The sequence below is a fragment of the Scyliorhinus torazame genome, chromosome 6 (assembly GCF_047496885.1).
Source record: "Scyliorhinus torazame isolate Kashiwa2021f chromosome 6, sScyTor2.1, whole genome shotgun sequence".
In the NCBI taxonomy this organism is placed as follows: Eukaryota; Metazoa; Chordata; class Chondrichthyes; order Carcharhiniformes; family Scyliorhinidae; genus Scyliorhinus; species Scyliorhinus torazame.
Window position 1 is genome coordinate 88,546,065 of NC_092712.1, and position 13,292 is coordinate 88,559,356.

Consider the following 13,292-nt stretch of genomic DNA (forward strand, 5'->3'; position numbering starts at 1 on the left):
ACCGATGCTGTGATGGGTGAGGGGCTAGAAGCCGCGCCATGTAAAATGACTGGCCTCCACGAAATAAACTTCTGGAGAATTGGCAGGTCCATGGCCGTGCATGTGCACGATGATGACATACAGCAGACGCGCCGTACAACATGACGCCAGCCGGGCACGGGCCCGACCTGCCAGATAGTGTCCCCCTGGACACCACCTCGCCAGCCCCTAGCCACACCCCACCAGTCCCCCCAGCCCTTGTGGAAGGCCCCCCCCCCCACTCACCCTGGCCAGCAGCACGGCTCTTGCCGCACTGTGGCGGCCCTGGACACAGTCACACCGGGTTCCCGCACAGCTGGGACCACACGTCCCCCGCGCCATCGTGAACCCGGCCCATCAGGGGCGGTGCATAAGGGGAGGGCCTACAGGTGACGTCCTGAGGCCGACCCAACGGCATGCATTGCGCACCGCGATGACACCATTTTGGAGTGAGCTGAAAATGCAAAACTTGTGTAAAACAGGCACCGCCCCCAATTCCATCGTAAAAATAGATTCTCCGCCCGATCGGCAATTACAAAATCGCCGATTGACACCGGAACTGAATTGGGAGTGTTCCCCAGTCCCGATGGGGGCGTCAGTGCCGGAGCCATTCAGGACATACTCATGTGCCAGCATCTCGCCAAATGAATCTACAACTGATGCCAGCATGGGATTTGCCGGGGTCGGGATTGGCACTGTGGAGCTTGACAAGCTGGATCTGCATATAAGCACCACATTCCCCACACCCTCTCATTCCAGCCAAGAGCAGCCCCGAGGTTTTCAGATGCAGAACTCAAGACCATGCTGGACACCGTGGCGGAGAGACGTGATACTCTGTTCCCTGGGGTGGGAAGGAGGCTGTCAATGTCAATCGGCCTGGGTATTGGTGGCACAGGCTGTGAGCACCATGGGCCCCACCGTGAGGACCGGCCAGCAGTGCGAAAAGAAGCTGCACGACCTCCTCAATGTGGCTGGGTGACTCACCACCTCCGTATCCCTGGTACCACCCTTGTCTCACAGCTCACACCACTAACCTGCCCCACACCCCGCACATGCACCCCCCACCAGGCAGACAGGTAGGCAGTGTTGCCTGAGGATAGGCGTCCCCCCAGGCACGCTGGTCCCACCACCTCCCGCATCCCACATCCCCATTCCCATGCGGCCCACACCAGGTGAATGGGTTTGGCAGCGCTGCATGAGGATGGGTAACGCCCCAGGCCAGCTAGGGTGAGTCACCATCTCCATGACCCTGACTACGCCCCGTCCCGCATCCTGCACGCACCCCCCTATTCCTAGTGGGCAATCGAACCGCAGCTGCTGGCAGCCCCCTTGCACCCTACTCTGCACCATAAGACATAGGAGCATAATTAGGCCACTCGGCCCATCGAGTCTGCTCCGCCATTCAATCATGACAGATATTTTTCTCATCCCCATTCTCCTGCCTTTTTCTCATAACCCCTGATCCCCTTATTGATCTTAAACCTATCTATTTATGTCTTAAAGACACTCAGTGATTTGGCCTCCACAGCCTTCTGCAGCAAAGAGTTCCATAGATTCACCAACCTCTAGCTGAAGAAATTCCTCATCTCTGTTTTAATGGATCGTCCCTTTAGTCTGAGGTTGTGTCCTCTGCTTCTAATTTTTCCTACAAATGGAAACATCCTCTCACATCCTCTCTATCCAGGCCATGCAGTTTCCTGTAAGTTTCAATAAGATCCCCCTTCATCCTTCTGAACTCCAACGAGTGCAGACCCTGAGTCCCCAACCATTCCTCATGTGACAAGCTGTTCATTCCAGGGATCATTCTTGTGAACCTCCACTGGACCCTTTCCAAGGCCAGCACATTCTTCCTTAGATACGGGGCCCAAAACTGCTCACAATATTCCAAATGGGGTCTGATCAGAGCATTATACAGCCTCAAAAGTACAATACTCCAAATGGGGTCTGACCAGATCCTTACACAGCCTCAGAAATACATCCCTGATCTGGTATTCTAGTCCTCTCGACATGAATGCAAACATTGCATTTGCCTTACTGACTGCTGACTGAACCTGCACATTAACTTAAGAGAATTGTGAACAAGGATTCCCAAGTCCCTTTGTGCTTCTGATTTCCTAAGCATTTTCCTATTCTGAAAATAGTCTAGTCTCCACTTGTCCTTCCAAAGTGCATAACCTCACACTTTTCCACATTGTATTCCATCTGCCACTTCTTTGCCCATTCTCCTAACTTATCCAAATCCTTCTGCAGCCCACCTGCTTCCTCGATACTACCTGCCCCTCTACAAATCTTTATATCATCTGCAAACGTAGCAACAGTGCCTCCAGTTCTTCCTCCAGATCATTAATGTATATTGTGAAAAGTTGTGGTCCCAGCATCGACCCCTGAGGTACACCACTAGTCACCGGTTGCCATTCTGAAAAATTCCCCTTTATCCCCACTCTCTGCCTTCTGCCAGTCAGCCAATCCTCTATCCATGCCAGGATCTTACCCTTAACACCATGGGCTCTAAATTATTTAACAGTCTCCGATGTGGCACCTTGTCAAAGGCCTTCTGGAAATCTAAATAAATCACATCCACTGTTTCTCCTTTGTCTAACTTCTTTGTTCATTCCTCAAAGAGCTCTAACAGATTTGTCAGCCACGACCTCCCCTTGACGAAGCCGTGCTGACTCAGTCTTATTTTATCATGCACTTCCAAGTACATTGCGATCTTATCTTTAATAATGGATTCTAAAATCTTACCAATGACCGAAGTCAGGCTGACCGGTCAATAATTGCCCATCTTCTGCCTTCCTCACTTCTTAAACAGTGGTGCTACATTAGCCAATTTCCAGTTCTCTGGGACCCTTCCTGCCTCCAATGATTCCTGAAAGATCATCACCAATGCCTCCACAATCTCCTAAGCTATCTCTTTTAGAACCTTGGGGTGTAGTTCATCCGGTCCAGATGATTTATCCACCATCAGACCTTTCAGTTTCCCCAGAACCTTCTCCTTAGTAATGGTCACTGCACTCACCTCTTCCTCCTGGTTCTCCTGGAGCTCTGGCATCACACTGGTGTCTTCCACCGTGAAGACTGATGCAAAGCAACTACTCAGTTCGTCTGCCATTTCTTTGTTTCCTATTATTACTTCTCCAGCCACATTTTCCAGTGGTCCAATGTCTATTTTTGCCTCTCTCTTACTTTTTCTATATTGAAAAAAACTCTTGCTATCTCCCTTTAGATTATTAGCTAGGTGGACTCATACTTCATCTTCTCCCCCCTTATTGCTTTTTTAGTTGTCCTCTGATTGTTTTTTAATGGCTTCCCAATCCTCTGGCTTCCCATTCATCATCGCCACTTTGTATGCTTTTTCTTTAGCTTTTATGCTGTCCTTGACATCCCTCGTCAGCCATGGATGCCTTGTCCTCCCCTTAGCATGTTTCCTCCTCCTTGGGATGAATTTCTGTTGTGCCTCCCGAATAACCCCCCAAAACATCTGCCATTACTGTTCCACTGTCTTCCCTGCTGGGCTCCTTTTCCAATCAACTCTGGCCAGTTCCTCCCTCATGTCTTTGTAGTTACCCTTATTTAATTGTAATACCGTTACATCTGATTTCAGCTTCTCCCTCTCAAACTGAGGGAAATTTCTATCATATTGTGGTCACTGCCAACACCATTACTGCCCGCCATAGCCGGCTTCCCTGCATACACAGGCTACCAACTGCGGACCCCCCTGTGTGCCTGATTGTCTCACACTGTGGTTTATCTGTCCCCTGGAAGAAGAAGACCCACAATCCTGGGAGCCAGAGAGGACAGGAGGGGGCCCGCTGGACCTGCTAGCCCTCACCGTTGTGGAGCAGAGGGCGATGGACCTGGCTGTTGGGTGGGAGACTGGATAGTTACACAGGCGGAGGTCGGCATGGGACAACCGAGTGAGCCCCCAATGAACTGTGATGTCCTATGGCACTTGAGTCTCCCCGCTCCCTCACACCACGCCTACCAGCAATCTCAACATGTGTCTTGTCCTTTGTCTTGCAGGACCACCTTCCGTCGAGGCAGGGCTGTCTGGGGTGCCCCGCCTCCAGCCACAATCCCGCAACCCATCTGTCGATGAGGCTGGACCTTCCGCGGTCCCTCACCCCCAGCCATAACCCCACAACACCCTGGATCACCAGTCCATGGACACACCAACTTTTAATCACAGCTGTTTTCAACATCCTCCACCATCCCACAGACTCTCACCTCAGTGCGCCTTTATAGTTAAGAGGCTCCTGGGATACTCTCTGGTGTGCACGGGACACATGCTGTGGCACATCAGGTGGAGGTAGGAACCCCCGAGAGGGGCGGTCTGTCGGAGGCCAGCCCGACCCAGGGATGAGCTGCCATCCAGATGGGCCTCAGGCTCTGGGAAGGGCGGTCCCATTAATGCTGGAGATGCAGCTTTAGAGTCGAGGACAACTGAATGGATTGTCAGTAACCTTCCAGTGCCTGCAGGTGCAGCTGAAAGAGTTCAAGCGCCTACAGAAGCAGGAGGCGGTGCTGACAATGCGAGCTACCATGGGCAACACCAAACAGATGATGGCCACGGTGGAAGCCTTGGGTATGAGGATCACAGCCGTGGGACAGGACGTCCAAGGCCTCGGGCACTCTGTAGGGGTGATGGCGAAGGCGCAGGACAGGGCAGCCCTGTCACAGGCAGCCATGCACCAAGGGCCACATGGACATTGCTGCGGCGCTCCACAGCCTAGCCCAGTCGTGACACAGTTCCTGAGGGACGGTGGCCCAGTTTCTGAATTGCCTCTGTTCTCTATCTGAAGGGAATGAGGGATGGGCTGGGTGCAGAGGGTGTGCCGGGTGGGTGGGGGGTGCTGTGGGAGGCCGGTGGTGGGGGTGTTAAAGGAAGGAAAGAGCCTCCAGGAGAATCCGACATTTCCCCCGGGGTGGCGCTCGGAACTGGCAGCGGACGGGTCTAGAGATGTGGGGGTGTCATATGGTATAGCCAACTCAGTTAGTAGTGAGTGCCCCATTACTGTTCACCTCCCCCATAACCACCGCCCCTTCCACCTCGAACCCCATCCTCAACCCCGCCACTCCAGAAGGTCTGTGGGCCCGTAAGATGGAATGGCCAACATGCATGCAGGGATCAGCCAGGCAGGCAGTGGAATGTGATACCAAAGCTAGGAGTCAAACATTGTCAGACAACGTGGAGCACCTGAGGTCATTGCACTGCAGACCGCCATAATCCTCTGTCCCATGGATCAGACCCACTGACGCTGCCTGCCCAGGCCCAACACCCAGTAGTAAAGCTAATGGGAAGCTCAGAGGGGGGCTGCAGGTGCTGGGGTAGGGGGATGTAGTGCAGGAAGAGGAGACAGGGGAGGGAGGTGGTGGCTATGGGGAGAGGGTTGTGTGGAAGCAGGGCATGCAGGCTGGGCTGCCAGAGGTCACACCTCCTAGTCAGCGAACCTGAAGGTTATGAGGTTTTCACATGCGCGACGGCCTGGCGCATATGTTGTGAGGTCCCGGATCCCATGCCCTGCCCAAACTCTGCATCCTCCTTGTCGGATAAGACCTGGCGTTCCTCTCCCACTTCCTCCAGGATGTACTCCCTCAGCAGCACGATGTTCTGCATAACATAGCAGGGCAGTGCGATGTGGGAGACCCTTCCAGGGCTATATTGGAGGGTCCCACCAGAGCGGTCCAGGCATCAGAACCGCAGCTGGTTGCTGCATGGGCATTATCATAGTAGTTTGCCGTGTTGGTTAGGGGCTTCCGGAAAAGTATCATTATCCACAACCTCAGCAGATAACGCTTGTTACCCAGGAACCAACCCCTCATCCAAGGGGGTGCCTCGAAGGTGTTGGGCACCGTCGAATGTGCCAGGACTAATCTGTTGTGCACGCTGCTGGATATCGGACGCAGACATGCAAGAGGTGCAGCAAGTGGTCACACACCACCTGCACAAGGGCAGCATGGTAGCATAGCGGTTAGCACAGTTGCTTCACAGCTCCAGGGTCCCAGGTTCGATTCCCGGCTTGGGTCACTGTCTGTATGGAGTCTGCACGTTCTCCCAATGTGTGCGTGGGTTTCCTCCGGGTGCTCCAGTTTCCTCCCACAGTACAAAAGATTAGGTGGAGTGGCCATTCTAAATTGTACTTAGTGTCCAAAAAGGTTTGGTGGGGTTACTGGGTTATGGGTAAAGGGGATAGGGTAGAGGCATGAGGCTTAAGTAGAGTGCTCTTTCCTAGGGCCGGAGCAGACTCGATGGGCTGAATGGCCTCCTTCTGCACTGTGAATTCTCTGACTCTATGACATTCATGGAGTGGAAGCCCTTCCGATTGATGAAGGGCATCCCCTCACGCGCCGGTGCCTGTAGGGGGACATGTGTCCCATCGATCACTTTTGCCTGTTGGTGGTGGAGCATTATGGAGACCCGTAGAATACCGGGCCAAACCCGGTAATGTTACGTTAACACATGCAAATGCAGGTTTTGCATGTCGATGCCAGGGCGGGGTGTGGGACACGGTGATGCCGCCGGCGAGGCACAGATGCTGAACTCAATTTTTAGCTGACGCCCGATTCTCCGCCCAATCGCGATTCACAATTCCAGAGTTGTGAAGTGGAGATTCCAGACCCACATCTTTGGTCGCTTCATCCAAGTAATTTATTAATTATACACCTTTGAGGCCCCAGGACTGATCCTTGTAGCACAACATTTGTTATATCTTGCCAAGCAGAAAATAACTCATTTATGCCTCCTTTCAGTTTCCTGATATTTAGTCAATCTTCTAACCATGCCAATATGTTGCTCCTTATACCATGAGCTTTTATTTTCCTCAATAACCTTTCAAGTGGTACCTTATCCAATGCCTTGTGGAAATCCAGTACAGTACATCAAAGAGTTCCCTTTATCCAGAGCACATGCTACTTTTCCAAAGACCTCCAATAAATTGGTTAAACATGGTTTCCCTATCACAAAATGATGTCGACTCTGCCTGATTAACCTGAACTTAGCCAAATGTCCCTTCTTAGTTTCTTTAATAATTGCTTGTAACATTTTCCCAAGACTGATGTTGAGCTAATTTGCCTGTAATTTCCTGGGCGAGATGAGAACGGGCCTCCAGGTCTGGCAGCGCTAGGTGGCGGGGGAGCCTCAGGGGTTAGCCCAGCTCACATCCCCATGGAGTATCCCAGGGGCCATCAGGCACTCCGAGGGAGGAGGAAGTATTGGGGGCCGTGCTGGTGACTTCCGCAGGGAGGTGCCAGAACAAATCAGCACCTTTGATTGATTTGGGATGGCTGCAGAGTGGGCGCAGTGGGGGAATTGGCAGACATTGGGCTCAGATGTACATGATCCGCATCTGATGGTCACATAACAGCTGCACGTTAATCGAGTGGAACCCCTTTCAGTTTGTGTGGAGCAGCCTGTAATCTTCAGGTGCTCAAAAGGTTCAAGGCGACCGTCACCTTTACGGCCACCCGGAGCCCTCCCCCATTCCCCCGCGGTGCAAGGTGTGCCATCATCTGGCAGATATGTCGCACTGTCCCCTTGGTCAGCAAGAGTCTCTGATGGCATGTCTGGTTCGGCAGGTCCTCGAAGGACAGGCGCTGCCCATACACACGAGGCCTCATGCGGTGCATCCTTTACACCACCTCCTCCTCCTTTTCCTTGGCCTGTGGGGCCTCAGTGAATCACAGAATCACAGAATCACGGAATACTACAGTGCAGAAGAGGCCCTGTGGCCCATTGAGCCTGGACCGATGCTTGAAAGGCACCTGACCTGCCCACCTAATGCCATTTGCCAGCACTTTGCCCTTAGCCTTGAATATTATGACGTGCCAAGTACTCATCCAGGTAATTTTTAAAGGATGTGAGGCATCCCGCCTCTACCACCCTCCCAGGCAATGCATTCCAGACCTCTCTGGATAAAAAGATTTTGCCTCAAATCCGCTCTAAACTCGCCTAAACCTCCCATCCCTCACTTTGAACTTGTGTCCCCTCGTAACTGACCCTTCAACTAAGGGGAACAGCTGATCTCTATCCACCCTGTCCATGCTCCTCATAATCTCCATACCCATTCCCAAGGCTGTGGCAGCTTGGAGGAAGGCCACAATTGCCGGTTTAATTCCAATATCCATTGTCTGCAGGGGGAGAAAGGCCGACATGTTAGCATAGTGTGTACCGTTATGCCCAACCAGGTCCACTGGGCTACATGGTTAGTCCGGTTAGCACTGCAGACTCTGTCCCTGCATGTCTCCCTCGCCCCCTCCCCTCCACACGCCTGGCCCCATTGACATCTGTTCCTGCTGTCAGGGCTACCGTCAGCTGGAGTTGCCTTTGCAAGCGGTATGCTCAATGGCCCCCGTCCGGCGCCCCCCCTGTAGCGGCTTCTGTGGCCGTTGCCCTTGGGTGGACCGCGTGATGCCCTGCCAGTGGTTGCTTGGGTTGGTGGGGTGGAGGATGGACCTGGTGTGCAGGGGTAGTGTGTTGGAGAGTGGGGGCTGGGGTGTGGGTAGTGGGCTGGGAGAGTGGGTGCTGGAGTGCGGGCATGGGGGCACCCATACAGCCACTCTGCCGAACCAGGGGTCGTGGTGGGTGGTCAGTGGGGTGCGCAGCAAGATGGCTGCCTTGCAGGCCACAGCAATGACGGTCCATGCCTGGGCACCTCCCCATTCCCGTGGGGGGTCACCCCAACCTCACGGCCCGGCCCCCGTCACCCCTCCCACCACTGGCCCCAGCAGGCCCCCGCCTCCACCACAGCCAGCCTGGCCAGTGTCAAGAATGGCAGCCTATGGTCATGTTTTTCTGTGTCCTATCTCCTCTCTCGTCTTCATCAGCCACCGCGCAAGTTTACCCGTATTTAAAAGCACAAGTGAACGGCGCCCTCAGGAACTCGGCCCATCGGAGGGGGAGAATCACGGAGGCCCCAGAGAATACCGGTTCAGACCGGCTCAGATATGCCAAGGATGTTTACTGTACGTGCATTCTGGAACACACTGACGTCACTGTCAAGCCACCGGAGAATTGTGATTTGGTGTGAAACCGGGGCCCGCCACAATTTCAGTGTCAGACGCGATTCTCCGCCCAACCGCGTTTCCTGATTCCCGTGTCATCCGATGCAGAATCCCCCCCCCCCCGCATTATATCTGTTTCTCTACTGACGAGGAATGATGGAATTCTGGCCAGAAACACAGAAACTGATTGTTAAACTGCAATTAACCATTAAAGTGACATATCACATTGACCCAATGACCCACGCCTCTGGTCTTTTTGGACAGTTTTAAAATTAGCCTTACAGACACACTGCTGATTGATATCAAAGTGGTGAACCGCCAAGAATTCTTCCAGGCAAAACAACAGCCTCCACTTCAAATCTGCCTCTGTGGAAGGTTTCCTATCATCACTTGTAGAGCTGACCCAGTCTCTATGTACTAACTTCATTTTTAAATTTCAGCTCTAACTGTAAAAGGAATTCTACAACTTCACCCTTCAACCAGCTGATCTCAACTCAAAATCAAGTGAATTAGTTTTAATTTCTGTAGTTCTTGCACTGTTACTATCCATAGTTGTAAAACTCCTTTTTCTATCCCCCCTTAATTGTGTATGTGCACACACGTGTGTGTATGTAGTGAAGCGGGATGCTGTGAATACTCCTGTCCCAGGTTTTGAATGTGAAATAAACTAACTTTCTGAGTCAATCATAACACAAGTTAGCTGCGGGTTATGAGAAACTTGGATCACACAAACCGAGTAAGTAAAATCATTCAAAACACCTTCTACTTACAGGCAGGTGGTGAGAGGAAATACATTCCGTTTGCCTGCTTCTGTCCTGTCCATAACATAAGTATAGCAAGATCAGTTGATTGTAGACTTACGTGAATGAGGTTGTAGTAGGTGCTGTCCTCGGGTGTATTTAATGCCTTTGGTTGTTGGGTACGCCTGGGGGTTCTTTGCTGTTTTTGATCATTTCCTTTATTGGGACCTAAAGAAGTGGAAAGTGTTAATTTTTCTACGTCACTTTCCTCCTCATGAATCCCAAGACTAAATACGTTTCAGAGATGATGAAGGTATTCTTATAAAAGCACTCGTTTAAAGTCCAGTGTAGCAAACAATCTTACTAATGATCAGTCTTAGATTTTGTATATTATCCTGTTTGCAGTGCATTCATTTTTCTCCGCACCAAAGGCTGGCTCTCTTCCTGTTCCCCACCTCAGTCTTTTCTTGCTAAGTGCTCTGTTATTGATTGAGTTTAGCACACTCTAAGTTCTGAAAATGTGGGAAAGAAACCAAAGGTGTTTGCAAACAGATAATTTGGTCGACTCCATATTACTTGGTTTTTCAAATTGTTTCATCATAGTGATTTGCGTATGATAGACGTTGCCTGCTATATAGTGGAAAGATGCTAAAACTGATAGATAAATGTTGTGTGGTACCTCACACCTTTGGTTTTATGATGGATTACCAGTAAATAAAGAAATTCATCATAAAAGATTTAATAAATAGCTTCATAACTCATTTCTTATTTTCACACTGTGTTCTCCCTGTGCTATTTATCAAGTCCCAATCTGAGTACGGTTTGGCAAATTGCATCCGGATTTTGCCAATGCCATCCTGTGGCCACCTGTTAGGGGGTGCAGAGAACATTTGTGTTTTTCCATAATGTTTATACCCTTGAAGTAAGTGGCTGTCTGCTATCGGATATATCACATTAATAACAAAAGATATAGCCTCTCAGAAATCACAGACCTCTTGGAGTTTAGAAGAATGAGAAGTGGGCCGGAATTCTCTGACCATTCCCTGGCAGCGGGATTATGTGGTCCCACCAGCAGCGCACCCCTGCCTGTGGGTTTGCCCGTCCGCGTGGGGTGGCTTCAATGGGAATCCCCATTGACAGCGGTGGGAGCAGAGAATCCTGCCAACAGCAAATGGCATGCCGCCTCCCGTTACCAAGAAACACACGGCTGAATCATGCCCATGAACTTATTGAAAGGTCTGTGATTCTGAGGGAGCTCGACTGGGTAGAGGCTGAAAGGATGTTTCCCCTCTTGGAGGTGGGGTTACCTAGAAGTAGGAGCATAGTTTCAGAACAAGGGGCTGCCCATTTTGGATGGAGATGAGGAGGAATTTCTTCTCTTGATCACTGGGTGGTGAACCTTTGGAATTCTTCAGCCCAGAGGGCAGTGGCACCTGAGTCATTGAATGTGTTCAAGGCTGAGTTAGACAGAGTTTTGATTTAATAATAATAATCGTTTATTGTCACAAGTCGGCTTCAATGAAGTTACTGTGATAAGCCCCGAGTCACCACATTCCGGTGCCTGTTCGGGGAGGCCGGTACAGGAATTGAACCCGCGCTGCTGGCATTGTTCTGCATTACAAGCCAGCTATTTAGCCCACTGTGCTAAACCAGCCCCTTACAAGATTTATGTGGAGCACACAGGAAAATGCAGTTAAGGCCAGGATCAGATCAGCCATGATAATTTTGAATGGTGCAGCAGGCCCGAGCAGTCACATGGTCGACTCTTGCTCCTATTTATTATGTTCCTTTGGTTGAGAACAAATAACAAAAAAAAGTTTTTAAAAATGTTGACCCTGGGAAGTACGTTTGAAGACAGATCTTATATGACTAGATGCAACCTGACCTTGTCCAAACTTTGCTGGGAGCCAATTAAAATGAGATTTTTAAATTTGACATGCCAAGCCAGCACCCTGGGTAATGGTGGGGGCTAGGGACATAATAGTGGGAAGCACATCATATGAAATGTGGTGGGGCCTGTTCTTGCTCCAAATTCCTCATGTGCCTGCCCATATTATGTTGCGCTGGTGGCCCCAGGACTGGAGAATTCTGGGTGCTCTCAGTGCAATATCACTGCCATCCCCATATCCCTTTCAACATTGTCTTCATTTGGTTCTCCATCATTTATACAGGGGAAAATTCTCTGGGGCCATTACACAGCTGTGGGAATCGCGATGGTCCCAAGAATCTGGAGGGAGACAAAATACGTGTTTCACGTCAGCCACCAATCCTGTTGCGAGTCACCCGGCCTGCCCCGTCAACCCCAACGGGGTTTTCACCCAGACACGATGTGATCATATGGACTCCGCGTTTTAACCTTATTTTAATGTCATTTTTGGGCAGAATTCGATTCACCTGTCTTCTGGGATGCTCCAGCTCCCCAGCCTGGATTCCCGCTGGTGTGAATTAGGACAAATCCTGAGAAATGGGAACTTGGCATCTTGCACTCTGGAAGGGGGTGTTTTAAGGGAGTGTGTTTCCTCCTTCTACTTGTCTCCAGGGTGCAGAGGGGGGGCCTTCATGAGAGGTAAGGGTTGGGGGGCCTTGGCTGAGCTGGAGGGTCTCAGCTCGGGGGTCTTTCCCAGAATGTGGACAGGGCCTGAAGGGTGTGGGTTGGCCTGAAGTGGGGGTCTGAGGGTGGGGGCAGGAGGAGGAGGTGGGGGGGGACTGAGGGGGTGTCCTTGCTAGCCATTGGGAGGGGGCAGGGGTAGGGTAGTATTCTCAGATTGGGGTGCCCTTTAAAAATGGCACATTGATGGCTGAGGAGTGGGACCTGTCAGCAGGTTTAGGCCCCGCCCCTTCTGGGCCAATGCTAAGCTCGATTCTGTGAAAATATATTTTGAAGTGCCATTGAATTGTATGTCAACGTCGCTCCTAGTGCCAGTGGGAAACACTCCGGTTTTCCCACTGACGGGGGCACTTCATTTTCAATTGGGAGAATCACTGCCACAGCGTACCGGAGAATCCAGTACGCTGTGGCAGCGATTCTCCGGTCCTCCAGCTGCACGTCCCTCGCCGGCCACCCGGTTGCGGGCACTGAGATTCACGACTCCTGCGCTTGCCAATGGAATTTCCCGTTGACGACTCCCCAGGGGATGCCCTGCTGACGGGAACAGGAAATCCCAACGGCTGGAGATTTCCGGCCAATGCCCATTTATTCTTTGAATGCGGATAATTTTTTAAATTATTTATGCAGAATTTAAACTGCTGTTATTTTGCCCAGTTACAGGTTTTAATTCAATTTTTAAGTCCGAGCTGCCTAATCCGACTCACCCATTTCCCTCCTTCCCTGTGAGCTAACTCATTGTCTGCACAAACTAAATTTGATGTATTCAAATATCATTGCTCCCTGTAATAATTGGTGCTATAACAGGTATAAGAACGCTATGACAGATGATGGTAATTTAAACTACACTGTTGGAAAATTATTACATTTCTTCATCAGGTTTCCTGTCACCAACTAACAGCCTTTCATAGGGGTTGTAGGAAAATGCA

The 13,292-nt window shown here is 51.0% G+C and overlaps 1 protein-coding gene across 1 annotated transcript in view; it reads right to left on the bottom strand.

Annotated features, from left to right (window-relative positions):
* The window catches only part of myo3a (myosin IIIA), a 683,164-nt gene that overhangs the window by 102,864 nt on the left and 567,008 nt on the right, over nt 1-13,292 (bottom strand). The window contains exon 32 of the mRNA XM_072508449.1: nt 9,880-9,986. Coding sequence (XP_072364550.1) covers nt 9,880-9,986 — 107 coding nt within the window. The remainder of the gene's footprint in view (nt 1-9,879; nt 9,987-13,292) is intronic.